Below are 26,560 nucleotides of genomic sequence, written 5' to 3'. Positions count from 1 at the left end.
CACGTCACTCCCCCAACCTTCCCCCCCCACCCCCGGTCTCACGTCACTCCCCCCCCCTGGGTCTCACATCACTCCCCCCCCCACCCCCGGGTCTCACGTCACTCCCCCCCCCCCGGGGTCTCACGTCACTCCCCCCGGGTCTCACGTCACTCCCCCCCCCCAGGTCTCACGTCACTCCCCCCCCCCCGGTCTCACGTCACTCCCCCCCCCCCCGGTCTCACGTCACTCCCCCCCCCCGGTCTCACGTCACTCCCCCCCCCCCCCCGGTCTCACGTCACTCTCCCCCCCCCCCCCCCCGGTCTCACGTCACTCCCCCCCCCCCCGGTCTCACGTCACTCCCCCCCCCCCCCGGGTCTCACGTCACTCCCCCCCCCCCCCGGGTCTCACGTCACTCCCCCCGGGTCTTACGTCACTCCCCCCCCCCCGGGTCTCCCGTCACTCCCCCCCCCCCCCCGGGTCTCACGTCACTCCCCCCCCCCGGGTCTCACGTCACTCCCCCCCCCCCCCCGGGTCTCACGTCACTCCCCCCCCCCCCCGGGTCTCACGTCACTCCCCCCCCCCCGGGTCTCACGTCACTCCCCCCCCCCCCCCGGGTCTCACGTCACTCCCCCCCCCCCCCCCCCCCCCGGGTCTCACGTCACTCCCCCCCCCCCCGGGTCTCACGTCACTCCCCCCCCCGGGTCTCACGTCACTCCCCCCCCCCGGGTCTCACGTCACTCCCCCCCCCCCGGGGCTCACGTCACTCCCCCCCCCCCGGGGCTCACGTCACTCCCCCCCCCCCCGGGGCTCACGTCACTCCCCCCCCCCCCGGGGCTCACGTCACTCCCCCCCCCCCGGGGCTCACGTCACTCCCCCCCCCCCGGGGCTCACGTCACTCCCCCCCCCCCGGGGCTCACGTCACTCCCCCCCCCCCCGGGGCTCACGTCACTCCCCCCCCCCCCCGGGTCTCACGTCACTCCCCCCCCCCCCCCGGGTCTCACGTCACTCCCCCCCCCCCCCCGGGTCTCACGTCACTCTCCCCCCCCCCCCCCGGGTCTCACGTCACTCTCCCCCCCCCCCCCGGGTCTCACGTCACTCCCCCCCCCCCCCCGGGTCTCACGTCACTCCCCCCCCCCCGGGTCTCACGTCACTCCCCCCCCCCCGGGTCTCACGTCACTCCCCGGCCCGGGGCTCACGTCACCCGCAGGTTTCTGATTTTCCAACTTCCACCTCACTCGCTGCAAACCTCGGCATTTACATCTGATCCAGTCTCCTTCTGCGCAACACCAGGATGCATGCAGTTGTTGGTTTGTATTATATATATTTTTGCATGGGATGCTTCGATCGTATGTTTTGTAGCGCAAAATGCAACAAGGAAATATATACATTTGAAGAAAAATCCAATTGAATTGAAGCCTGGATCTTTTGGAATGTCAGTAATAAAGTGACACTTAACTGTGCCTGCTTCAATGTAACGTGGACACACACGAAGGTAAATTGGTCCGGTTAATTGGAGCAGAACTTATTTAAATAGGGAAAGGAAGTAGCGTTGTAGCTAGGATGGTATCGGCAGCTGGGTTTGCGTAGGGTACAAGGCCACTGAGCTGGCAGCTGAAGTAAGCGGTTTTCAGAACGGGACATATATTTAGATACTTTTGCGAAACTCTGAATAAGGAGCCAAGGTGTTTTGACTATGTATATATAAACTTACTAATGGCGTAAATCTGTTTTTCCCTAGACACTTATTTGTTGTATTTACTTCCTGGTGCACACACCGGAGTTTTGGGAAATAGCTGATCCGTGAGTTGTAGTTCTCCCCTTATCTTCTGCTTGGACGAATTGCTGTCACTTTGTGAAAATGGTTAATACGTACTAATATAAACTGTTCTTCTAGGCTTGTTTGTGATATGATGACCAGTTTCTTTGAATAACTTTCTAACCTTTTTTAAAAATTAGTAGACTCCGTGGCATGAAAACTGTTAATACGCACTAATATAAACTCTTCTTCTGGGCTTGGTTGTGATATGACCAGTTTCCTTGAATTACTTTCTAGCCTTTTAAAGTTAGTAAACTCTCGGGTGGTAACTGAATTTGAAAGTGTATTGACTCCTCGTTATTCCCCTCTAGATTTCGCGCTATAGTCATGACCATGGCTGGGGATGCAGCCGTGATCTGTTGGTGTCTCTTGCTCTGGATTGTCACGTGTATTGTAGCTGAACCCCTGGCGGCGGCTGAATCATATCCCTTTGGAACTGTTGCAGGAAAAACTGAACCTTGCTCTTCTAAAAGTGGTATTTTCAATGCCAGTTCGTTTAGTCTGCTGCTTGAAGAGAGCAGTGGTACTCTGGAGGTACTGTTTTGTTTAATGTAGTATGTGAAATTGCATATGTTGACTCGAAACGCAATTTTTTTGATTCAGCAGTATTCTAGTTTTTTAAATCCCATTAACCGTTCTTTAAGTAACTATTGTGAGAAATGAGTTCTGTGGAGAGTGTTTTAATTCTTTGTGCTCAATATATCCGTTTGAACCCCTCCACTCTGGTCTCTGCCCTTGTCACAGCACTGGTGGCCCTAATCAAAGTCGCAAATAACTCCCTTTTGTGACATTTTCCTGCCTTGACCTCTAGTAACCTTTGTGATTTAACTGCACCATCCTCTGCCAACACATCTCCCCTGCTGCCTAATTCAGGTGGCCTGCTCTCCTTTGATTCCAATCTTACCCAGAGCATCTCCAGTAATGGCTTACTTCCCACCCCTGCACCATTGTCTCTGGCGTCCCCTAGCAATCAATCCTTGACTGTGCTAAGGGGCAGCATGTAGATGAGTCATCTGAAGAAATTGGGTCAGCTTCCATATACAGGAAACTCTCTCTCTTAACCAGCACCTAAACTATCTGGACATCTCTCTACTGGCAAAATGCAGGAGTAGGTTCAGGTAAGTTTTACTATATATTAGTGGCTGTGTAACTGGGGTTTCTGGATCTGTGGTCGTGTAACCAGGGCTCCTGCACAAGTGCCGTGTAACCAGGGCTCCTGCACCTGTGGCTGTGTACGGGGCTCTCGTACCTTGCTAAGTGTATCTCTCTGCAATCTGGACTTTTTAATCAACTGGCACCACGCCAGTGCCGGATAAGAGTTTCCTGGACGTGTATGCTGATGAAGTCCAGCTCTAACTCTTCACCTCTCTCAACCCATCCACTGCCTTTGTGTTGTCAGACTTTGTTCAGTCTTTGTATGTCTTAAGGTACGACTTGCAGCAAAAGACTTTAATTCTTGTGCTGAATTTGAACCCATATCCCAAATACCAAGTAATCTGTAAAGTACTTTTGTCTTTTAAACACAAGACCATTTCAAATGGGCTTGTCTCATTAAAACAAATGTGTGCCCTTTTGGCTTGGCGGGGGTGGGTAAACCATGCTCCATTTCTAATGGGAACTTTGTTTAATCGGGCTCATTTTTTGGGTGGCTTAAACCATTTTTTGGTTAACTTTCATGCTTTTAACTTCTGTTCTAGATTAATCTAAATTTTCTGATGTATGGCACTTTTTAAAAAAAATTCCAATGTTCTGAAGATCTCCTGTTTTACACAGGGTTATTGGTAGTTTTGGTTTAAAAAAAAAAAAAACCTTGCATTTATAAAGCATCCTTCGCAACCTCGGGGCGTTGTGAAGTGTGGTCACTGTTGTAATACAGGAAACTTGGCAACCAACCTGCATACAGCAAGGTCCCGCAAACAGTAATGAGACAATGACCAGATAATCTGTTTCTGCTGGTTGAGACAGTTGTCGGCCAGGACGCCAGGGAGAACACTCCTGCTTTATGAATAGTCGCAATCTTTTACGTCCATCTGAGGGGGCAGAAGGGCCTCTGTTTAAAGACTGGCACCTCCAACAGTGCATCACCCCCTCAGTACTGCACTGGAGTGCCAGCCTAGATATTTGTGCCAAATCCTTTTGAAGTGGAACTTGAAGCCACAGCTTTGACTCCGATGAGAATGCCATCACCTGAGCCAAGACTGGCACATTTTACAGTAAACCTCAATCCCATCCAAACACTTAAGTGTTTTTTTATTTGAAGGGGTTGTTAACTAAAAAAAACTGCCTTGTCTCTAGATGTCTTGCTTTGGGGCGAATACTTAAAATTCATAACTTCTCTCAACCTGAAGAAATTTTGATTGCAACTTCTGGAGACAGCACATGCACAGATAACGTGGAAATCCAGAAGTTGTTGTCAGTGATTCTACGCTTCTCCACAGATTGCACTGTGGGATGCCCACAATCAATTCAAATCACCGTGTAGTTCCTGACAAACTTCCCCTATTACACTAGAATATCACTAAACCTCTGTGAAGCCTTGTTGAGGTGTAACTGGGTTTTTAATGGCGTATTGACTGCTGAACAACCATTCTGGCTCTGAAAAGCTAATTTTTATATTTGTGGGATGTTAAATTTTTCCATTAATATGAGAGAATTACATGGTTGTTAACTTTTTTAAAGTTTGTATTTGTGTATTTTACTTCCTGGATTGCTGAGGAGTTGTTTTGGTGATTTGGTGCCAGATTCAAACTAACTCCAGGAGGAGTGACATTCACTCCACACATCTCTAGATTTTTGTGGGTAGCTTTCTTCAAGGCCAGCGGCGAGCACTGTTGTTTCTCACCGCTGACCACAAATTCCGGGCCATTATCTTTTCAATTTTAACCTAAATGGGCGTCCTGTAAGTTAATGCATTTCAAGTGAATTGAAGATGGGGCATGTAGCATATTCATTCTGCCTTTTTTTGTCTGTATAAACTTCCAGTAGTTACATTGGCAAGTGGGTTGCTGTGTTTGCTCCTGGTAGAACTGTCAAACCACAGTGAATAGTATAAATTGTCACCAGTTCTGTGGTTCTTGTCCTGGTTGGGGAAAATCCTGTTTAAAATTGTATTCCTAGTGTACAAGGTCTGATTTTTTTTTTAATGTATTGGTCAGTTTTTGTTCAAAATTGGTTCTCCTCAAAGATGTGTGTGGACTACAACAGTTTCCATAGGATGTGATTAGTTATCCAAGATGTAGCTGACCCTTTTTTATATAGTGACCAATTTGAATAATGATGTCTGAAGTATAAAAAATGTTAATGGTTCCAGCAACAATTTAAGCTGAATTCCACCCATTGTTCCTATTACAAAACTGCCAAAACCTTTAACTTATTTCTTTTAAAGAAATCCACAACTTCTTTGACATTGCAATTAACATTTAAGGCTAATATCCTTATTGCTTTATTGACTGCAAGTAATGTCAAGAAACCTGACCGATTTGTGAACAAGCACAAGTAAATGGATGGAATGGATTTTGTTATCCTGGTTTACATTGCCAATTGAATACTGCTGAATCAGCTAACACTATTTCCTTTATTTCCTAGTGTCACAGTGTATTACAGCTCAATGGGTCTCAGTGGTGTTCATTTGTAAAAACTACGGAAGACTGCAAAATTGACAGCGGCTTTATTGACTATCTCCAGGGGGCTATCTGTGGGTTTCGCCATGATCTGCTGCCATTGCCCATTGTGTTGTATGTAAGTGTTGCCTATTTGCATTGAGCCAATGCTACTTTTTTGTCTATCGTCCTGTTAAATTATAGACTAGATTAAAGTGATGCTAGTTGCTTCCAGTGCATATCTACACCAAACAATATGCAACTTAAAATAAGCCAACTGTTGCTGACAATAACTTTAGTCTTGTGGTTCTGATCTCTTCCTGATGACCAGAAAAACTACATTGGTACTTTGACACTTGGCTACTGTATAATCTGGTATGTGGGCCTTTTTTTCTTTTTTATAGAATCCCTATCTTTAGTGGTTTTAATTTGAGTTGCACTTTAGTTACCTTGCTACTGCTATTTAAAGCTGTATACTCCTCACTGCCTATAGGCCTTGTCCTGTTTATGATGGTAATATGAATGTGCGTTAAATGGTGGATTCCCAAATGCACAGCATATATAATGTAGTACCTGATTATTGAAAGTCACATAACCGCTTGAGTGGGGGCTGGGAAATAAAGGCAATATGGAAATGTATATATCCTGTAGGTTGCTGGGAATAGAAGTGAAGCCTGGAGTCTTTAGATTGAGAATCCTCAATTCAGAGGAATCTGTTTCCACATAAATTGAACAAAGCAGTGTACAGTATTGTAATTACATTTTTATGCAGGTGCTATCTGTCTGTTGGCTGAGCTGATAACAGGGATTTGCCATAGAATCATAAGTATTGTCAGCATCATGTTCTTTTTAAATAGGTTAACTGTACAACTTGTAAGATGCTTATCACTGATGTCAGGGTGGAATGTGACTGTGCACAACCTGCAAATCCTATCTGCCCTATAGGAGGCTGGTATGATGAGATGCTGCTTTCTGGGGTGGGGAGGGTGGCATTGTCTTGAGCTGCTCTTGTGGGATTGTGTAGGGGGGCTGCTTGCAGCGGATGCATGACCTATGTTGACCTCGAGCAGTTTTGGGGGAGAAGAAATCAAAGAATTGACCTTGATTTTGATTACAAATTGGGCAGTTTCTATAATGGGTGGCCAGTCTGCAATACTAGTTTTACACTTGGGCAGCAAGTTGAAAATCTACCCTGTATTGTTCACCAAGGTGCCCTGCAACCCTCTGGTCTGAACATGTCAGTAACCTCAGACTTTAGCTATAATCCTCACTTTACAAACTTTTTTAAATGTCATATCTTTAAACCTACCCCCCATAGTTTTCCATCTCACTCTCTTTCTATGTGACTGTGGGTCAATCTATATATAATGGCAATGCTTAACAGAAGAGCATTAGAAGATTATTCTTGAAAGAATATTTTCACCTTTGAGGATAGCATTGCCCATTAACCATGATTACATTGAAAAAGCATGGTGACTAACCCTGGTGATAGTCTATCTTAGCCTCCATTGTGCAAGTTGTAGTTTCTCAGTCCAAAAAGTGCATGTAACCTACCAATAAATATTAAGTGTTAATTGATCTTAACTGGTGACTACTATTTGTATTCCAGCTAGCTATGTGGATTTACCCTGAACCCTTGTTACAGAACAAAAAACTCAAAGCCATCCCAAAGATGCATTAAAAACTTCCATTGCCCTATTTGTAAAACAGCATAAAACCCAAGACATGCTTCCTATTGCTGCACTGGGTTAACCATAATATATCCTGGAGGGAGAATAACTTTTTTTTAAATTTGAGCCTGTATTGGGAAACCTGTTGAATCTAATCCAAACCACTTGTACTCAGCCACTAACATTGTAGTACAAAACAAAAGGTCATGGTGGTGACGAGGGGCAAAATGTAAAACTTTTTTGTATTCAATTAATTTTTTTTGTGGGGGCATGGATTTGGATTTCTCAATGTTTGACTTGTCAATTGTAGGTTTTTTAAAAAGTGAACCCATTTCCTAATCATTGACTGGCCAAAAGTATTCCTGTATCTTTTTACAGGCTATTTGGTTGTTTTACCTTTTCATGTTCCTTGGAACAACAGCTGAAGATTTGTAAGTATCTTTTATCGTTTCTGCATTATTTGTGCACAACTTGCTAGCAATACTGAGCCTTTTGCTGTGTTACTCTTGGGGTTTTCAAAACTAGAGGGTATAAATGTAGCATAATTACACACTTGTTGAGGTCATATTGCTTAACCTGCCTGCACATTAAAGTGGGGATGTTGGTGCTGCAATACACAGCATTTCCAGGCTAAATTACATCAAATCAAGTTCCGTGTACTGCTCACAGTAGTATTTGCCCCAACCTCTTGAGCATCCTCTATCGTAGCAGTGAATTGTTGGCCAGCCAGCCTAGATTTGGTGAAATTGGAAACTGTTCCATTAACTAATAAGCACTTCTGGTGCTGCAAATCCACAGTATTAACTGGTGATTACAGCAGAGGTGTCATCTGGCCATTGTGCTGCCTCAATGCTACTACCCTGCATGCACATTCCCCATAGCCTTGTATCTTCACATTTAATGGTCTCTGCCTCATCTGCTTTGTCACTAGACTGAACTAGGTCATGTTCCTACAGATCTCTACCTAGTTTTTTTTAAACTCATCATGCTCTCAAATGTTTCTAATTTTTGTTTAAAATTTTCAGACTAGTTTTTTTTCTCCACTCCTTTCTCCTTCTTCTTTCCCCCCCCCCCCAAAAAAAAAAACCCAGGTATGTAGTCTTTTTACAACAAATTAAGCCATTGGTCTGTTGTGCTTGCTCGCCGAAAGAACTATCCACTTGGTGCAATCGCCTACCCTTTCTCCATACTCCATACCCTCATTAAATTTTTATTTAAAATATTTAGCCACTTCCCTTTTAAAAACAAATGGATTCTGCTTTCTATTCCCTATCCTGACCACTTTCTGCATTGAAAGAAAATCCATCTCCTAACTGCTCCATTCTTTAGGTGGTGGTCTTAAATTTATGCCCTCCAGTTACTGATTCACTGACTGACTGACTGACTGACTGATGGGGGGTAATGTTCCTAATTGTACACCATTAGAATAGCTCTAACAGATTGTAAGTTCTGATCTTCAAATACTTTCTGAATGCACTACAGACTTGACTCATTGTGCTTGTTCTTTAATCTTTAGTTTTTGTCTTAACCTGGCTGCCATCTCAGCAAGTTTAAAGTTGTCGCATAATGTGGCAGTATCCTTTTTCTTTAATCACCTAAGTGCTTGGAAATTAGTTTTATTAGGTGATGCTTTGTTTGTATCTATTTTACTAGAGATGTCATGCCATATATAGATGGTGGTTAACTCCTATGTTCTGGCAGCTAACATGGTAATAATTATACAAACTAACTTCTATGCTTTTAATAGTTTTTTAAAACTAACTTTATATTTCATTTTTCACTTTGCACAATTATTCACAATGCAAAGAATCAAATACTTGTATAAAAGTAGGGTGACTTTGCAATTGTGGTTCAGAAGGTGGAAGTATTGTAATACTTTCCATTATTCAGGATATTGCTTGTCTAGTAAGTAAATCTTTTTTTATTTAAAAATAAGCAAATTTGAGAGAATGCAGATTGTATGCACAAGGTCAATTATGAGAGTTGGGTGGAATATCTGTCCTTCTACTCTACCTTCAAATTTGGTCTGATTTAGACTTAAAGCAGGTCTTGCTCTCTTGTAATGGACTTCATGTTCACTTTTTGCTTCCAGTAAATGCAGTCATGCAAAATCCACATGATTCAGTTTTTAGTGTGATATATTCATGAAGGTTGCATATGTAATTCAAAATTGTAACTGTGTTGCTAGAGTTTGATATGCTCCATATTATTATTTTGTCCCTTTTTTTTTCTCTTTCCCAACCCCCACACTTTTCCCCATTTCTCAGTTATATCACCACTGATGCTATGCATTTAAGAATATTAATTGAGGATTGCCATTGAACATCATAATATGGCCCAGAAATTCGGGTCGGAGGCTTCCTGCGGGTGTAAGCCCCTGACCTGCACTTGCCTTGCGCACCGGCTGTTGAGCTGTGGGCTCCTGTGGAATTGTGATCCTGGGCCTCCTCCAACTGCCGGCGTGCAGTGCTTGCGCATCCCAGGGGTGCAGTTAGTTGTGTCCCCTGGGATCACGTGGGCCATGGAGAGCCAATGGTAGCGGAATGCTTCATTCATAAGTTTGACGGGGAGGGCTGTCAAACTTATAAATACAATAAGCCCCAAAACATCACAATCTTCAAGTAAATTTAAAAAAAAAAAAAAAAAAATCACTTTAAATAAACTATAAATTGCATGAAATAACTAATTTAAATTTTTGAAAATTTTATTTTCTAATGGGGCTAAAAATAAACTTTTAAAGTATTTAAAAATAATAAACCTGTGGAAAAAAATATTTTAACTAATTCACCACTTACCTTGTAAAAAGCAGGCCTTGCGACTGCTTTTTATGTGTAACTTCTGGAGACTTGCCCTCCTGGGAAAACCTGCAAAAAAGACGTAAGTTCGATGCACACGCGCAGCCGCTCCTGCACACGCGTTCAACCTCTGAACCCATTCGTTCAGGGGAACGGAAGTGCCGGTTTCCCGCGCATGCAGGAAACCAGCACTTCCATTGGGCCTACGGGTGAGTACCCCGTGCGTACTCACCCGTGGAGACCTGAATTTCTGGGCCATTGTTTATGGTCAGGGGTTAATAATTCTAACTTCTAGCCAATATATTTAGAAATTCTCTTGTCCTTTGATGATTCAGCTGCAAGGGCGTGTGCAGCTGAGTCATGCAGAGCAGGGACGTGCTGGGTTTCTGGTTTTTTGCCGGAGGCATTAATTCCTTGTCAACATGCTGCCCTTCTGTGACATCATCTGTAGGCATAGTTTCCTATATGGCAATACCACCCAGCTAGAGTGCTGTCTGTTTGCTTGACATCAAGTTGTGGCTAAGCTAGAATCATCTTCACAATGGCAAGGGTAAAGCCAGGATGTTTGTCCAGTATCAAAAACTCTACCTCATAGCCTCTGAGTCTATCCCCTTCCTGGCTGCTTGCTCAAGATAAGCCTCTATCTTGCTTGATCCAGAGTTCAGCTTCAAACCACATCCTATCCAGCTTGCCCTTTTTCCCTCCGCACCCCCAATCTGCAACATTGCTTGCCTTTGCTTGATTCGCATCATAGTCACCTTCATTACCAGACGTCTGCTTGTATTGGTCCATAGTATAGATTTGCATTATGTTCTATTTCAGTATTTTTCAATAGTCCGCTTCCACTGTTGGTCTGCTTTTAAACCTTCTAAATCGACAGTCAGTAGTCTCTAATGCATATCTAATGTGCTCCAAATATATTAGGAATCATGTTCTTCAAATTCCCTACTCTGAACAGTACACTTCAGGTAACCAATGCATCGATTCAGATTTGAGGGTTAACTGACTTCTAACCCACACTGAATATGACTGCTTGTTCCTCTAATTAATGAGGTTTCTCATCCTTAAGACCAACTTCTCCGGGACTTGTGTTTTAAAGCCAGACAGAATAGTGTTGGTTGGCTGGCCATCTACACAACATTTAACTGTATAAGCTAATGTCTGGACAGCCCACTATTTGCTTCAAGTATGCTTTTGCTGACAAGTCAATGTATTAAGAAGGAAATGTAAATCAACTTGTGCTTTTCTAGTGACTAGTTTAAGGTAGGCAACAAGATGTATGGTTGGATAAATTTACTCTTCAAGCTGCTTGTCAAAGGTAAAAGTATCTAATTACATTTTGTATTGTAATGGAGATTCTTGCACTTGTGTGATTTTTTTTTGACATGTACAACTTTGAATCACCAAGTGAGCTGTTTACCTGTGTTGTGACAGTTTGTCTCGAACGGGACCGTCAGATTGTTTGCTCCAGATTTGTGAACACTTTATACAATACTTGACCGTGCTGAGATGCATCCTAGTTTTCAGTTCTATAAATTGTTTGCACCTTCCATTTTCAGGTTATTTTTTTAATCTCTGGGTAATAATTGAGACTTCTTTGCAAAGATGTTTGACTACTGTAATTTTTTTTCTTGATGGATTTTATTCATGGTGTAACTTTCCTTGCCCTTGGTAATGGAGCTCCTGACATATTCAGTGCAATTGTAGCCTTTTCTGATCCTAGAACTGCAAACCTAGCAATTGGTGCCTTGTTTGGTAAGTTTTTTTAATTTTCAGTTCTTTGATCTTCACTTGGCTGTATTTTTAAAATATATTTTGACTAAGTCTTCAAGGTGGGTTTCTATTGGGGGATTTGGTAACTCACCTATTATGCCAAGTCCAGGTTTTTTTCCCCCCTTTCCCTTTTGTAACAAGCCATTTTCCCATGTGGAAGTGTGATCCAGCTATTAGGGCATGTGTATCGGTGAGCCCTTGTGCTATCACACTGCAGTGTGACTGTGCTGCTGGATTCTCTTTGATATTACAGGCTTGAAAATGGCTGTTGCAAATTCTTTCATCGGTGCTGTTATCGTTACCTGAGCAGGTTTTGCAAGATGTTTTTTCTGTGATGGCACTTGCCTATGTTTTCAGTGCCCTCTTGAAGCTATGTTGGCTCAGTAAAATTGAATTCTCTCCATGCTTACATAGAATTTTACATCACAGAATCTGGACCTTGGGCCTAGCTTATGAATTTGTCCCAATTAATCAGAAAATAAGATACTGTGTAGGTTTTTTGAGGAGGGGTGGGGGGGTATGTTAAGATCTTGCCTATAGTTCACTTGCTGCTGAACTACTGCAATTTCTCATAAAAGTACATGAAGATAGTAAAAATGCTGTACTTTTTTATTAGCAGATGCTGTGTGATCAATGTGTTTCCTTGAAGTTCTGCAAACCTATCCTTTTTCACTTCCTCAACTTTGCAGGTGCTGGTATATTTGTGACTACTGTTGTTGCTGGAGGTGTTGCCCTTGCAAGACCATTTACAGTGGCATCACGACCCTTCCTTCGAGATTTGATATTCTACATGGCTGCAGTCTTCTGGACTTTCCTAGTCCTCTATTTCAGGAGCATTGACTTGGGACAAGCACTTGGTGAGGGATATTTGAGCAAATTTTGATTACAAGTAAACTGGTCAATTTTAATTTCTTAGCTTTTTCACTTAATGTAGGGTTTTTTAACTATAGAGGAGTGGAATTAATTGGTTTTATACTTATTTCCATAGGTTACTTGGCTCTGTATGCAGTCTATGTATTCACAGTGATCATAAGCAGTGTAATTTACAAAAAGGGCAAGAACCAGGCAAATGGTTCCCTTTATAGTACTGAATCTGAAAGTAAGTGCATTAACTTGTTTAACCAACTAGTCATGTAGATATCTTTGTCTTGTGAAATCCAATTATACCACAGAATTGACTGCCAATGTCTCCGCCCTTGGTTCTACAAAATCTATTACCGTAGCAGCACAAACATGGTGTAGGAAGGGAAATAAACAAATTGAGCTGCTCTCCCTCCACTAGTCTGATCTGGTGACTTCTACATTCTCACCACTCGCTATTAATTGTACCATGTTAATTTGAGAAGGCAGGGTTCATGCATATAGAGCTCTGCTTACTGACTTCCTGCTAGTGGCTTGTTTTTGGAGTAATTATCTCCAACTTTTTTTTTAAACACACAAAATGTAATTTCTGCTTCACTAATGGCAAAAGTTGTGAAGCTGAAGCAGCCGTTAAGACAATCCTCCAGGTCTTTCACCACAAGAAGAAAAAACTTGTTGGCAGTATCTGTATGCATTGGTGGAAGTGACGAACAATATAACTATATTTTTCAGTCTGTGACGTGGAGGATGCAAATCCATCCTGTATCAGGAGACCTATACACGAAGACTGTAAGCACATTTTGTATTCTAACAAGAGCTGGGTAAAGTAGTACTCTATTTTCATAAGGATGTATATATAAAAGTACTCTGCAATTTCAGAAAACTGTTTCCTGTAGGACAACCACATTTGCTTTCAAGTGGATAATCTATGTAATTTATCAAGTTAGTTGAGCAATTTCATTAGTGCTCCAGTTCAGAAACTATTGTAAACTCATTATAGCAAGGATGGTTCCTCACTGATAACTTGGGCTGCAATTGTATGAAATGCTTGTGATGTTACAGGCTGAGTAAAACCTGTTGCAACACTTCTAGAGTTTTGAATTTGGTAATGCCTCTTGCATGCTGCAGTCTAGTCATTTTTGAAGTGCTGACCAAAATTGTGTTTTTTTTTTTCCTTAGCAAGCGAGTATCAGTCTTTAATTGGAGAAGAATCCAAATCTACACAATACATTTTTTTGGACTCTCTTAACCCCATTAACTTCCAAATATGGAGGAGGAAGCGCTTGCCCTGGAAGATTTTCAAATTTCTGAGGGTGATTCTGACTCTGTATATTTTTGATGCTCACTAGGAGGAAGGGTTGTGGTGGCTTCTAGAGTGTCCCAAGAAAACTATGGGGGAGGTGGGGTTGTTCATGGCTTTAGATATGACTGTAAAATTGCTGCTTTGAAGACTAATCTTCTAAATTTTGACTTTCATTTCCTATAATTTCTGCATTATTGCTAACTGCATAGGTATCTAATGACCTAATTATGCTTTTGGGAGTAGAGGCAGGCAACCGCCAGATGAGGTCCCAAGTTTCAATGCATTACACTTTCCTAGGGAGCTGCTGACCTATTATCTTGCTATTCTTTGTTTTCCCTTCCCAAGGGGGGGGGGGGGATCTTTCAACTATTGGCTCTGACTTTTACATCCTGATTTTTGGAATGTACTATTTAAATATTGAAATTGTGGAATATTCATGCTGCCAAGTAAATGGCTATAGTTTTGGGTGCTGCTTAAACAACTCAATTATTTTGTAAGACTAGGACAATTCAGTTGCCACAATAGGACTGCCTTTCTTTCTTCCCCCCCCCCCCCCCCCCCCCCCCAACCTCTCCTTCCTTTCTCCTTCCATACACACTGAAGAATCTTACAGCATGCCAGTTAGTTATCTGCATCAAATCACACTTTTTCAGTGCTGATTTTTAGTCATCTATTTTCCAGTAGTGGATATGGCCTATTTCAACATAGCCTTGAGATTTTGTTTCCATTCTTGCTGCTTTTTTTTTCCCCTTGGGCTAGTGATGTGGTTTTTAATTTCCTCATTTTAGGCTTGGCAGTCTGCCTAGTACAGTAAATGCAAAAATCCCAGCAAATTTGGTTCTACATTGTGACCTTTTTGTTTTCGTCTAGCTGCCAATTGAATTTTTGCTTCTACTCTGCATACCTGTGGTGGATTTAGACCAGGAAGACCATAACTGGAAGCGGCCTTTGAACTGTCTACAAATTATTACTGGCTCACTTGTGTGTTTCCTCACATTTAAATCTGGCTATTGTAAGAATTTTTAAGATTTGTTTTTGTTTGTTTGAATCAATGCCATTCTGTGATTCTGGTATGAGGCCAGCCACACTTATTGAAACTTCTAGATCACCAAGTAATTCTAGTTGGGATTTGCCTCTAAATTAGAAAAATTAGGTTTATTTTTAACCTTGCCCTGCCTGGCAGAAACCAGGCAATTGGGCCATTTGGAAATGAGGGGGTTACTTGCCTTTCCTGACGGTGCCAGGTTTTTTTCTAAGCAGGTAAGGGGCTTTGAGTTTATGCAAATCGGTGTCCTATTTGTCAAAGATCCAGTTGTGTTTTGACTCGTGCCCGAGTGGGAAGCTGCTTTTTTTTTTCCCCCACCAAGCTGAAGTGGGTCTGCAGATAGAGTCCCTTTAAGGTAAGAGGACAAACTTTTTTCTTTCATGTGGGGTTAAGAAGAGCAAGCCTGCTACTCTGCACCCCACGAGGAAAGTCTCTGTCTCCCCTTCCCTGGACACCCCTGCTCACAACTTTCCTGCTTGAAGCCTCCTTTTTGGTGCTGGCTCGAGGCCAGTGTCCTCTGGATGATCAAACTCTGTCTTGCTGGCCAGCAGCCACTTTTTGGATGGGCAGCTGACCTGTGGCATGTAGATGAGACACGAATTAAAATGCCTGGGCCTCTAACTTTGACAATCGAGTGGCTTTTTTTTAAAAAATTTGCCCTGCCTGTGCAAAAACCCCCTGAAGTTTATATTTATAAAAAAAAAAAAAAAAATTGACCAATAAGTAAATTTTAGTAAACCCTCATCTGTTGCCTCAAATAAATGACTACTTTAACTGCCACTTTAACAGGACTTCTGAATAATCTTGATTTTTGTTACCTGGTGACTCTACCTTTTTAGAATAACAAATAGTCAAAGAACAGCCTCTTGAGGATACAATAGGAATAGTCTCTGGTTGTGATGAGAAGCCAGAAATACTGTGCCATGGGTGAAACTTCAAATAAAAGTGTGAACTTTGCCTAATTTTAGAACGTCGGCCTGTGGGCTTGGCTTAGAACAGATGTCATGCAAGTAAACTGTTAATCTTGCTTTAGGATTGGATTTGGGGAAATAAACTTATTGCTAGATTTAAAAAGTTTTAAATGTTATCAATCTAAATCCAGTCAGTGTACTTTATTAAAATCAAAAAAAAACTGCAGTTCAGATTTCTGTATCCAGTTTATTGTGCTGCTGTGTAAGTTTTGGAACGGCATCAGATCAGTGGCTCATTGCTTTACTTTTTGACTTCAATGGGAAGTAAAATTGGACAAGGTGCAAAAGGGGTGGCCAGTCTGACCGTGTCTGTTTCCCACTGGGCTGGTTAGGTTACAATTACCCATTTTGTTTTTCCTGGGCCCATTACTGAACGGATCAATGAGCAAAAGTATGGGTGTTGGAACTTGCATCCTGGATCACTCTCGTGGGCTATTAGCCAAAGTGTGGAAGGTGAGCGTTCTGCTGGAAGTTGTGCTTTGCTGAAACTTCCACCCTGCCCATGCCACCCATTAGGATCCTCTTTTGTGTAACCGCCTCCAGCCCTACAACCCTCAGATCTCTGCGCTCCTCCAATTCTGGCCTCTTGCACCTCCCTGATTTTAATCGCTCCACCATTGGCAGCTATGCCTTCAGCTGCCAAGGCACTAAGCTATGGCATTTCCTCCTAAACACCTCCACCTTCCTAAGACACTCCTTTAAAACCTACCTCTTTGACCAAGCTTTTAGTCATGTCTTTTTTTTCCCCTTATGTGGCTGTCCAAGTTTGTTAACACTCCTGTGAAGCCCCTTACTACATTAAAGGGGCTATATAAATACATTGTTGTGCTTTCCACTAGGAAGTTCTTGATTTACGTGCTACTTCCCCAGGATATATCTGGGATCAGGAAATGGTGGGTGTGCATTTAATTATTGCTGGAGCTTTAATGTGCTGTACTAAACTTGTGAAGATCTATTTCTAATCTTATGCAGTACTGATTGTTTTAGCACTTAAAAAAAAAAAAAAAAACTTGCAGTTTTCATGTGATGCCTTAACTGAAGCATTTTTGTTTCCATGTTGTCAGATGGCTTGCTGCTCATCAATGGCCAGTTTCCTGTCTGGGCTCTTGTTCTGCTGATTACGTTGATTTTAGCAGTGCTGATTTTTTTCACCACAAAGAATGAGGAACCACCAAAGTATCACTGTGTAAGCCATCAATTCTGAGTTTCCAGGCCTTCAAACAAGGCTCTTTTGAATGAAGCATATGGGTCAAATGTGTCTTGGACCTGTGCCCCTGTATAGAAATCAATTTCAGATCTAAACATCCAAAAGATAAATATAGATGAGGGAGGCCACTTGGCTTCCAAGAAACCCTACAATTTTATCCTCTATCCTTACTGCCCCCCCCCCCCCCTTGTACCAGTTAACTAGTTAAATGCTGTAAATGGGTCCCTGCCATTCTCTCCTGAGGTATGGCAGGAATCTGGCAGAACGTAGGCAGGAGAAAATTTGGACAAGTATGGACTAAGAGCAGCACTGATTTGTTTGACTAACTAGATTTGGAGTTCTTTGATGTGGTAAGAGGGTGGATGAGGGCAGTGCAATTGGTGTATATGGACTTCAAAAAGATGTTTGATAAAGTACCACATAATCGGTTTGTTAACAAAATTGAAGTCCATGGGATAAAAAGGACAGTGGCAGCATCATTACAAAATTGGTTAAGGGATAGAAAACTGTTGTGGTTGGCTGTTTTTAGACTGGAGGGAGGTATACAGTGGTGATCCCCCCCCCCCCCCCCCCCCAGGGGTTCAGTACTAGGACCACTGCTGCTTTTGTATACATTAATGACTGGGGAGGGGGTGAGTGGTGACTGGACACAATTTTGAAATTTACAGATGACCCAGAAACAAAGTGTAGTAAAGTGAGGGAGATAGTAATGACTTGGAGGTCATAGACCGGCTGTGGAAATGGGTAGACACATGGCAGATGAATTCAATGCAGAAAAGTGAGAGATGATGCATTTTGGTAGGAAGAATGAGGAGACCATACAAGCCATATGGTAGAATTTTAAAGGGGGTACAAGAACAGAGACCTGGGGCTGCTTGTGCACAAATCTTTGAAGATGGCAAGACCAGTTAATAAAACATGGGATCCTGGGCTTTATAAATGGAGGCAGAGTACAAAAGTCAGATGTTATGCTAGACCTATAAAACACTAGTTTGGCCCCAACTGAAGTTGTCCCCAATTCTAGGCGCCACACCCTAGGAAGGACGTGAAGGCTTTTGAACAGGTACAGAAGAGATTTACTAGAATGGTTCCAGGGATTACAGTTGCATGGATAGGCTGGGGTTGTTCTCCTTGGTGCTAAGAGGTGATTTGATAGGTGTTTAAAATCATGATGGATTTATTAAATAAAAACTTTTTCTAATGGCTGAAAGGTCAATAACCAGAAGGCACAGATTTTAAGGTGGTTGGCAACAGAACCATGGAAACATTCAGTAGTAGCTTTCAAAAGGAACTTTGATAAATACTTGGAGGAAAAAAATTGCAGGGATATGGGGGAAGAGCCAGGGAGTAGGACTAACTGGATTGCTCTTCAAAAGAGCCAGCACAGACTTGTGAGCTGTTCTATTCTGATTCTACGACCTGGTTCTTGAATTACTCAGTTTTTACCTCCAATACCCCAATGGGCAATTGACTTGGAATTTCCTGGCATGATGCCCCACAATGTAGGAAATATATTGGAGTTTGCCTTCATGTCTAGGGTAAATGTGATGCTATATAATTGTGTATCAAGACTGATTGATTGAATAACCACTTAAATCTTGAGCTTGCCAGAGATTGTGAAATGAATGACATTACATTGTATTTTTACTGTTTTCCTAACACTGCACATGTATTATTGGCCATCACTTGATTTTTGGAATTTCAACAGCTCAAATGGTGGTTAGATTTTACTTTATCAACACAACTATTTAGCACGAGTTGCATCAAAAGCTTGTCACATGACCTCTTACCACATGTAGCCTTTTGCTATCCATTTATGCTTCTATAAAAAGTGTACAATTATATTTACTCTTGGCTTGGTTCTGGGCACCTTAACTGTTGCTGGATTCTCTGTACTGTTCAACCTCTGTCTGCATTTCTTGGCATCTGTTGTACTCATTTTTGTTTCTAGAATGGTCTTGCTGGATCTTTCCTAGTCTTCCTCTTGGTTGATTTGTCTTTGGTCTCTTGTCTGTTTTTTAGTCTGCTGGAAACAGGTATAGTGTTTTTATATATTCAAGGGAATGTGGCTTATCTAATCAGTGAAAATCTGTCTTGCTTTTAATCTTGGAGCACCTTTGGCCTTTAATAATTCAGTTGTGGTTCCAGCGATCTTGATAAATCCCAACTGTATTGGTGGGCTCCATCTGAAAATTCATCAATCCTGGTGGCTTAAGTCTACCTTGCACTAGATCAAGTTTTAACCCTTTTTTTCCTCAATTGGGCTTTGACATCTGACTTTTTAAGCACTTTAACTGGAGTTTGTAACCATTTGGGTTTGCTCTTTATTTGCTTGCATAAACCAAAACAAGTTTGAAAGGAGGGAGACAGAAAGAAGGCAACTATAGACCAAACATCTGTCATTGGGGGAAAATGTCCTGGAGCCTAGCATTAAGGAAGTGGTAGCAGGACATTTAGAAAATCATAAAACCATGCTGACTCTGCTTGACTATTATGAAGGGGAAATAATGGTTGACAAATTTGCTGGAGTTCTTTGAGGATGTAATGAGCAGGGTGGATAAAGGGGAACCAGTAGATGTCGTGTATTTGGATTTCCAGAAGGCATTTGATAAGGTGCCACATAAAAGGTTACTGCACAAGATAGGAGCTCACAAGGTTGGGGGTAATATATTTCCATAGAGGATTGGCTAACTAACGAGTCTGGATAAATGGGTCATTTTCCAGTTGGCAAACTAACTAGTGGGGTGCCGCAGGGATCTGTGCTGGGGCCTCAACTATTTACAATCTATATATTAATGACTTGGATGAAGGGACCGAGTGTAATGTAGCCAAATTTGCTGATGATACAAAGATAGGTGGGAAAGCAAATTGTGTGGAGGATGCAGAGAATCTCAAAGGATATAGATAGGCTGAGTGGGCAAAGATCTGGCAGATGGAATATAATGTGGGAAAATGAGGTTATCCACTTTGGTAGGAATAATAAATATTTAAATGGGGAGAGATTACAAAATGCTGAGGTACAGAGGGATCTGGGGGTCCTTGTACATGAATCACAAAGTTAGCATGCAGGTACAGCAAGTAATTAGGAAGGCAAATGGAGTGTTGGCCTTTATTGCAAATGGAATGGAGTATAAAAATAGGGAAGTTCTGTTACAACAGTACAGGGCATTGGTGAGACCACACCTGGAGTATGGCATACAGTTTTGGTCTCCTTATTTAAGGAAGGATATTGGAGGCAGTTCAGAGAAAGTTCACAAGGTTGATTCTGGAGATCAAGGGGTTGTCTTATGAAGAAAGGTTGGGCCTATACTCATTGGCATTTAGAAGAATGAGGGGATCTTATTGACACACAAGATTCTGAAGGGGTTTGACAGGGTAGATGCAGAGGATGTTTCTGCTCGTGGGGGAAATCTAGAACTAGGGGGCATAATTTCAGAATAAGGGGGGCACCCATTTAAAACTGATTAGGAGGAATTTCTTCTGAGGGTTGTGAATCTTTGGCATTCTCTTCCCTGGAGGCTGGGTCATTGAATATATTTATGGTGGAGAGACAGATTTTTGAATGGTAGGGAGTCGAGGGTTATGGGGAACAGGCAAGGAAGTGGCGTTGAAGCCAAGATCCGATCAACCATGTTCTTGCTGAATGGCGGAGCAGGCTCGAGGGGCCAAATGACCTGCTCCTGTGTCCTATGTTAAGTGGTCAACCTTCACATAAATGCACTGTCCTTTTTATAATGCATTGGAACAGTATCTTGAGTCTGTCTTGCTTTAATTTGTTCATCACAGCTATAAAACTTGTACTTGCAAGATATGGTATAAATTTGTGTTTTCTTTTCTCTTTCAGGTATTTTCTTTTATTGGGTTTCTCTTCAGTATCGTACTGATTAACAGTGTAGCCACTGAGATTGTCAATCTCTTGCGTGCCTTTGGAATCATTTTTAACCTGAGTAATACTGTTCTGGGGTTGACGTTACTAGCCTGGGGAAACAGTATTGGAGGTATGGTATTTCCTCTAGCTGAGGAAGTTGTAATAGGGGTCAGAAGCTGAGCAGAACTTCTGTAGAGTGTTAATGGAATACTTTGCCAGTGAATAGTTGGGGCCGAGACCTTTGCATCTTAAGAGAATGAGTAGATAAACATTTTGAAGTAGGTGGAGAAAGCTGGCCAGTGGGCTTAGTTTTGGATGGCTCTAACAAAGTGCCAGCACACACTGCACCAAATGGCCTCCCAGTGCTGTACACTTCTATGGCAGTGGGCTCTATGAACTAGGTTTTCTAAATGTGCTGGAAAGGCAGTTTAATGCTCATGAAACAAAATGTATAACTGAACTAACTTTCTTTCCCTATTTGGGAAGGACAAATGGCAACTAACTTTTAATATTTCAAATATTTTGTGATGAACTGGACTTTGAATATGACTCCAGTATAATGGTCTTAAAGACTTGTAGTCACAAGATTAGAATGCCTCACTGTTACTGACCAACTGCAGATCACTGGCATAATCCAGTATCCAAGTCCTGTTCAATGCACATATCTGACCAACAGAAGAGGAAAATGTGTTTTTATAAGCACCTTCTATGTCCTCCAACATTACTCTTAATTTGCACAAAAACAATAAATGGGGTGACTAGTAAGTCTTTGCTTAATGGTAGTTGAAGGAGGAATGTTGGTCACAATATGGGAAGAACTCCTTACACTTTGGAATTATTCCAATCAGATCTGGGATCAAGATTTTAGCCTTGCTTCAGTGGTAGCACTCTCTCCTGATTCAGACTTGAGCACGTAATCTAGGCTGGCACTTGCAGTACTGAGTGCTGCGTTTATAAAGGTATTTCTGATTAATCATTAAATTCGACCCTTGTCTGGCCCCTCGGGTGGATGTAAAAGAATACGTAGCACTATTTGAAGAAGAGCAGGAAGTTTCTCCCAGTGTACACTCCTACATTTGTCCCTCAACCAACTCCACCAAAAACCAATTCCTTGGTCATTTATCTCATTGCTGTTTTCAGGACCTTGCTCTGTGCATATTGGCTAGATTTATAATATATACACTTTTTATATAAAAAAAAATAGTACTTCATTGGCTGTGACGCACTTTGGGACATTGAGGTCATGAAAGGCACTGTATAGATGTGTTTTTTACATCTCCTGGAATAGGCAGACTGGGCCTCTAGTGTCTGACTGGCAACAGCTCTGATAATGGCAGCACTCGCTTGGTGTTGCCTCCTTGCCTTTTGCTTGAAGTACGTGCTGCTACTGAACCAAACTGACTCCTTGAGTCAAGGTGTCAATCATTTATGTTAATTTAAGCTTCCTTTCCTTGATTTCTGTTTTATAGTCTTGTCTTTCTAGAGCACTTGAAGCAAATGAGAACCTTAATAAATACTAAATATAGCTTGGTTTTTAAGGCCATAGTTTGATTTTTAATCTTTAAATTGGGGTGTGTAAGATTTATATTCTGTCAGTTAAGACTCTGGCTTTTTTGCAAGGCAGTTTGGAACAATGGCAATGATCAGAACTATTGAAGTCGATGCTTGTTTCCTCCCCACCTCCTCCCCACTCTGCTTTAAGATGGATGGTGGTTTTGGAACATTGTACACAACTGTTGGGTTTCTAGAAATCCATATGTAATGGTGCTAAATTTGCATGTTGAGTGGAAAAATGAGGTTGGGTGTAGGAAGGCTTTGTTTTTTAAAAAAAAAAAGGTATATTTTGTTCAATTTATTTTTGAACTTGCAGATTTGTTCTCTGACATCACAATAGCCCGGCAGGGGTACCCACGTATGGCTATTGCTGCATGCTTTGGTGGAATAATATTTAGTATCCTTTGCATTTGTTTTAGGGTTCCTGTCTGTATTCAATAAATTCTAATGGCTATTGCCAGTTGTATGCTTCCTTAACTCTTGTTGTAGATATGCTGTTTGGTATTGGCCTAAGCTCCTTATTTCAGATGCCCTACAATAATAATGTCCTTGAGGTACGTGCCAATTCTATCACTGAGAAACCATTTTGTACCATGTTTGTATACTTTTTTTGAAAAGTAAAGCTAAACTTCAGTGACCATCAAAACCTATTGCTCAATATTGCCTTCTGTCATATACATTTTTAAAACTACAAAGCATTTACACTCTAGGTTAAGTGATGTATGCAGTATGACTGAGGCTGCTGTAGATTATAAGCCCCACTGCTTAAGTGCAAGGAAAACAAATGCTGAGCAGTGACCAAGCTTGGAGGTGTAGTTTAGGGGGAATTTCAGAGTGGACCTAGGCAGCTGAAGGCATAGCTAATGGTGGGAGGGAAAAGATGCACAAGTCTCGTCAAAATTTGGGGTGGTTTGCGACTGAATGTGAGGCAATGGCATGACTGGATGAGAATTTTAAATTTGAGGTGTTGAGGGATCAGGAATCAATGTAGGTCATTGAGAACAGGGGTGAAGAGTGTGTGGGATAGGATACAAGCAGCAGAGTTTGGAATGAGTTGAAGTAGTGGAGGCTGGGAGGCAGGCCAGGACACACAGGTGACAAAGGCACAAATGAAGATTTCCGTGGCAAGTGAGCAGAAGTAGAGACTTCCAGTGCCATCACAACCTCCAGTCATCCCAGTGCTTTACAGGCAATTAAATACTTTTGAGGACTTGAAGTGGATCTTAGTGACAGGATATGAGGTTGGAAGCTCAGCTCGGGCTGGAACACATGCCTAGATTTGAGGTAGTGGCCAGGGAGTCAATGGCAAGAGTGTAGTTTGTGGTAGAGGCCAGAGACAATTGCTTCATTCTTCCTAAAATTTAACTGGAGGAAGGCAAAACTTCAAGGCTAGATTTTGGACAAGCAGTCTGACTGAGATGTCTGTACACATGAAAGCTGATCTCATGACTTCAGACATGGCTAAGGGACAGCATGTAGATGAGTAAGAGGGGCCTCAAGGATGTAGCACTAGAGGGACTGGGTGACTGGAGCTAATGGTGCAGGAAGAGAAGCCATTTCTAGAGATGCTCTAGCTACAGTTCTCTCTAGTGAGAATGGAACAAAGCCAGAACAGTCCATGGAGTGGGACAATAGCAGAGAGGCATTGGAGGAGGATTGTGAATAACTGAAGGCCAGTGGTCAAGGAGAGATGATGCACTACATTCAAAAGCCTGTTGTCTAACCTGTGGCTCTCCTGGGTGTATAACTTTTGTGCTCAATTCCATACAGAATTGGTGGAGTTGGGGTGTTTCCTGAACTGGATGCACAGCATCTGATTGTGTTTACTGTTAAAAATGTGAGATTCTTTAGTCATGAATGTTAATCTCTTTATTCCTATCAGAAATTGTAGGATTTTGGATGTGCTTTTTAAAATACCTGATACTTCCATACAAGCATTTTTTGATTTAATTTAACTTCTTTTGTATCTAAACCTGCACTTGTCTTAATCCATACCTGAAGGATGTTTGTGGTAGATTGAAATGCTTCATTCAGGGTGGTTCATATTGCCCTTTTATGTTTAGCAGCTCATTGCTGGAATAAAATGATACTTTTGTACAGCATTTCAAAAGCAATGTGATTTAATTGGCACGAAGTCCTCGCCTGCTAGTAGCGTTTCCCCTTTGCAAAAGATGACCTTTGGCTTATTTATTCTCCTACTTGGCAACCCTCTGCCTATGATCCTGTTCCATATTTTATAATCTAATCTTGGTTCCATATTTGCAACACTCCAAACTAATGTTGCATGTGAATTGTACATCTAAACCTAGCTAGTCTTTTGAAGATGTTCAAATGCTTTCAGATTTCTTTTCAAAAGACACCATACAGCTGTATTAAGGCTCCATTTATTATAATTTGTGATGCCAGATTTACTCATTCATTTTTATTTTTCCCCAGATCAAGCATGATGGCCTGCTGGATTGGATTCTAGTTGGATCACTAGGCTTAAGTCTCATTATGTCATTTATATTTATCCCAGTTCAAGGTTTTAAACTCAAGCGATTCTATGGCATTATTCTGATCTCTTATTATATAATATTCATTCTTGTAGCACTATTAACTGAAGCTAACATTATACATATTTAAAACCTAGAGCTACTTGTATGGGGTGATGTGAACAAATTGTTTATCATATTTTTGTACACAATGGATTCATGTTTAGACTATAGTTCTGCTGTCAGATGTCTGAAACCTAACTTTGTTTTGGAGAGGGGGGAAAAAGTCTTGTACTGAACACAACTTGCGCATTAATTTCGACTTCACAAACTATCGTGTGGTTATTTGGCTAAACTCTGAATTATCAAGTAAATTCACTTTTTTTTACTATTTTGCAATAATGTCCACTTTGGAGGGTGGGAGTGTAAACCTGATTCATTTTGTTCCTGTTTTTTCCTTCATGCACAACAACCCCCCCCTGCTGCCTTCACCCACTGCTTCATTTCTGAAGCTGGAATTTATAGTGGCTCCATCTACATTAGATGTGTCAAGTAGGGCAGGGATTTCCCCCTCAATTTAAATCAAACTTGACATGCCACTGATCTAAGCTTCACTAGTTTAATTGAATTTAATGCTATTGTTTGGATAATGGGGCACTTTGCACTACAGTAGAGGTTACCTCATTTGACATTCTGCACATTACTGAATGAATCGGATTTAATAATGAAGGGAAATACTTGCTTTGTTTCAAGTGAGATTTCCCCACGGGACCACACTTGACTTCAGAACTGAACTTTGCATTCCATGATAGTCACTATTGTACAGCAACTTTTTATTTATGTTAAATAAATTTTTAATTTTTACAAGTGTTTCTGTATACCTGTAGTAATTACTGCTTTAGGTGCATGTTCATTTGCTATTTCCATAATGCAATATTTGTAATTGAAGGAATTAGGGTAAATGTTTAGGGCCTAGATCTCAACATGTACACTTTCAGATAGAAACTGCAGATGTAAGGTTTTCACATTAGTTCCACACCACTGTGCTTTATTCACCTGGTTTAAGCCCTCTGAGCCTGGTACAGTTGGTGGTTGATTTCTGTATTTTCAAACATACTATTTAAATTGTGCATAAAAATATCATCTTCCTCCAGTTCAGGCTGAGGATGCTGTTGATGTCTATTGCTGCCACATATCTGCCACCCTGGTCTGGCCTATGTGACTCCAGACACAGGTTGACTCTGCCCACAAATTGCCTAGCAAGCCACTCTGTTGTATCAAACTGCAGTAGTTCAAAAAGGTGGCTCCCTGTCACCCCGATGGCAATTGTGGATGGGCAATAAATGCTGGCCTTGCCAGTGACTCTCCATTCCATGAACAAAAAAAATTAACATCTGAAATTGTAGTCCATGACAAACTATAGCCTTGCAGACAAAACTCAAACCATGAGAGAACCTCTAATCTAGACACTTCTTAAAGATAAATATATATCCGCTTTTAAATACCAGGCGCCTGGTCAGTTGTTTTGAATCTTAGAAGTTTACGGCACAGGAGGAGGCCCTTTTTGACCTCTTGTCTGTGCCAAGTTAACTAGGTGTCTGACACTTATGCACAAGAGTCTCCAACCAAGATACTGTGAAATCTG

At 41.7% G+C, this 26,560-nt stretch overlaps 2 protein-coding genes across 6 annotated transcripts in view; one reads left to right on the top strand and one right to left on the bottom strand.

Annotated features, from left to right (window-relative positions):
• The window catches only part of plbd2 (phospholipase B domain containing 2), a 38,227-nt gene extending 36,911 nt beyond the window's left edge, over positions 1–1,316 (bottom strand). The window contains exon 1 of one of the 2 annotated variants that reach the window (XM_085961751.1): positions 1,226–1,316. In XM_085961751.1, coding sequence (XP_085817877.1) covers positions 1,226–1,233 — 8 coding nt within the window. In that variant the 5' untranslated portion in view covers positions 1,234–1,316. The remainder of the gene's footprint in view (positions 1–1,225) is intronic. The other variant, XM_085961753.1, reaches the window with a different exon arrangement.
• Positions 1,151–25,785, top strand: slc8b1 (solute carrier family 8 member B1). Of its 4 annotated transcripts, none has more exons than XM_085961746.1 (16): positions 1,151–1,286; positions 2,107–2,329; positions 5,381–5,533; positions 7,443–7,495; positions 8,581–8,639; positions 11,510–11,614; positions 12,322–12,489; positions 12,621–12,731; positions 13,226–13,282; positions 13,673–13,806; positions 14,667–14,808; positions 16,877–16,998; positions 20,864–21,017; positions 22,758–22,838; positions 22,931–22,995; positions 24,878–25,785. In XM_085961746.1, the coding sequence occupies exons 2-16, from the start codon at positions 2,123–2,125 to the stop codon at positions 25,064–25,066; spliced, it is 1,800 nt and encodes a 599-aa protein (XP_085817872.1). In that variant the 5' UTR covers positions 1,151–1,286; positions 2,107–2,122; the 3' UTR covers positions 25,067–25,785. The 4 variants fall into 4 exon arrangements, with proteins under 4 accessions (XP_085817872.1, XP_085817874.1, XP_085817871.1 ...); XM_085961748.1 differs by lacking the exon at positions 1,151–1,286 and adding an exon at positions 1,352–1,471; XM_085961745.1 differs by lacking the exon at positions 1,151–1,286 and adding an exon at positions 1,523–1,595.
• The last annotated feature ends 775 nt before the right edge of the window (positions 25,786–26,560 follow it).

This window comes from Somniosus microcephalus, chromosome 19 (genome assembly GCF_052327205.1).
Source record: "Somniosus microcephalus isolate GS21.2 chromosome 19, FLI_Smic_1.0, whole genome shotgun sequence".
In the NCBI taxonomy this organism is placed as follows: domain Eukaryota; kingdom Metazoa; phylum Chordata; class Chondrichthyes; order Squaliformes; family Somniosidae; genus Somniosus; species Somniosus microcephalus.
Note: the sequence above shows the minus strand (reverse complement) of the source record. Positions and strands in the feature narration are given on the sequence as shown.

Coding starts and splice junctions, on each gene's coding strand:
- slc8b1 (XM_085961746.1), top strand. CDS start 2,123: ATGACCATGGCTGGGGATGCAGCCGTGATCTGTTGGTGTCTCTTGCTC. Junction 13,283..13,672: donor GAGACCTATACACGAAGACT/GTAAGCACATTT, acceptor TTTTTTCCTTAG/CAAGCGAGTATCAGTCTTTA. Junction 21,018..22,757: donor CTGGGGAAACAGTATTGGAG/GTATGGTATTTC, acceptor TTGAACTTGCAG/ATTTGTTCTCTGACATCACA.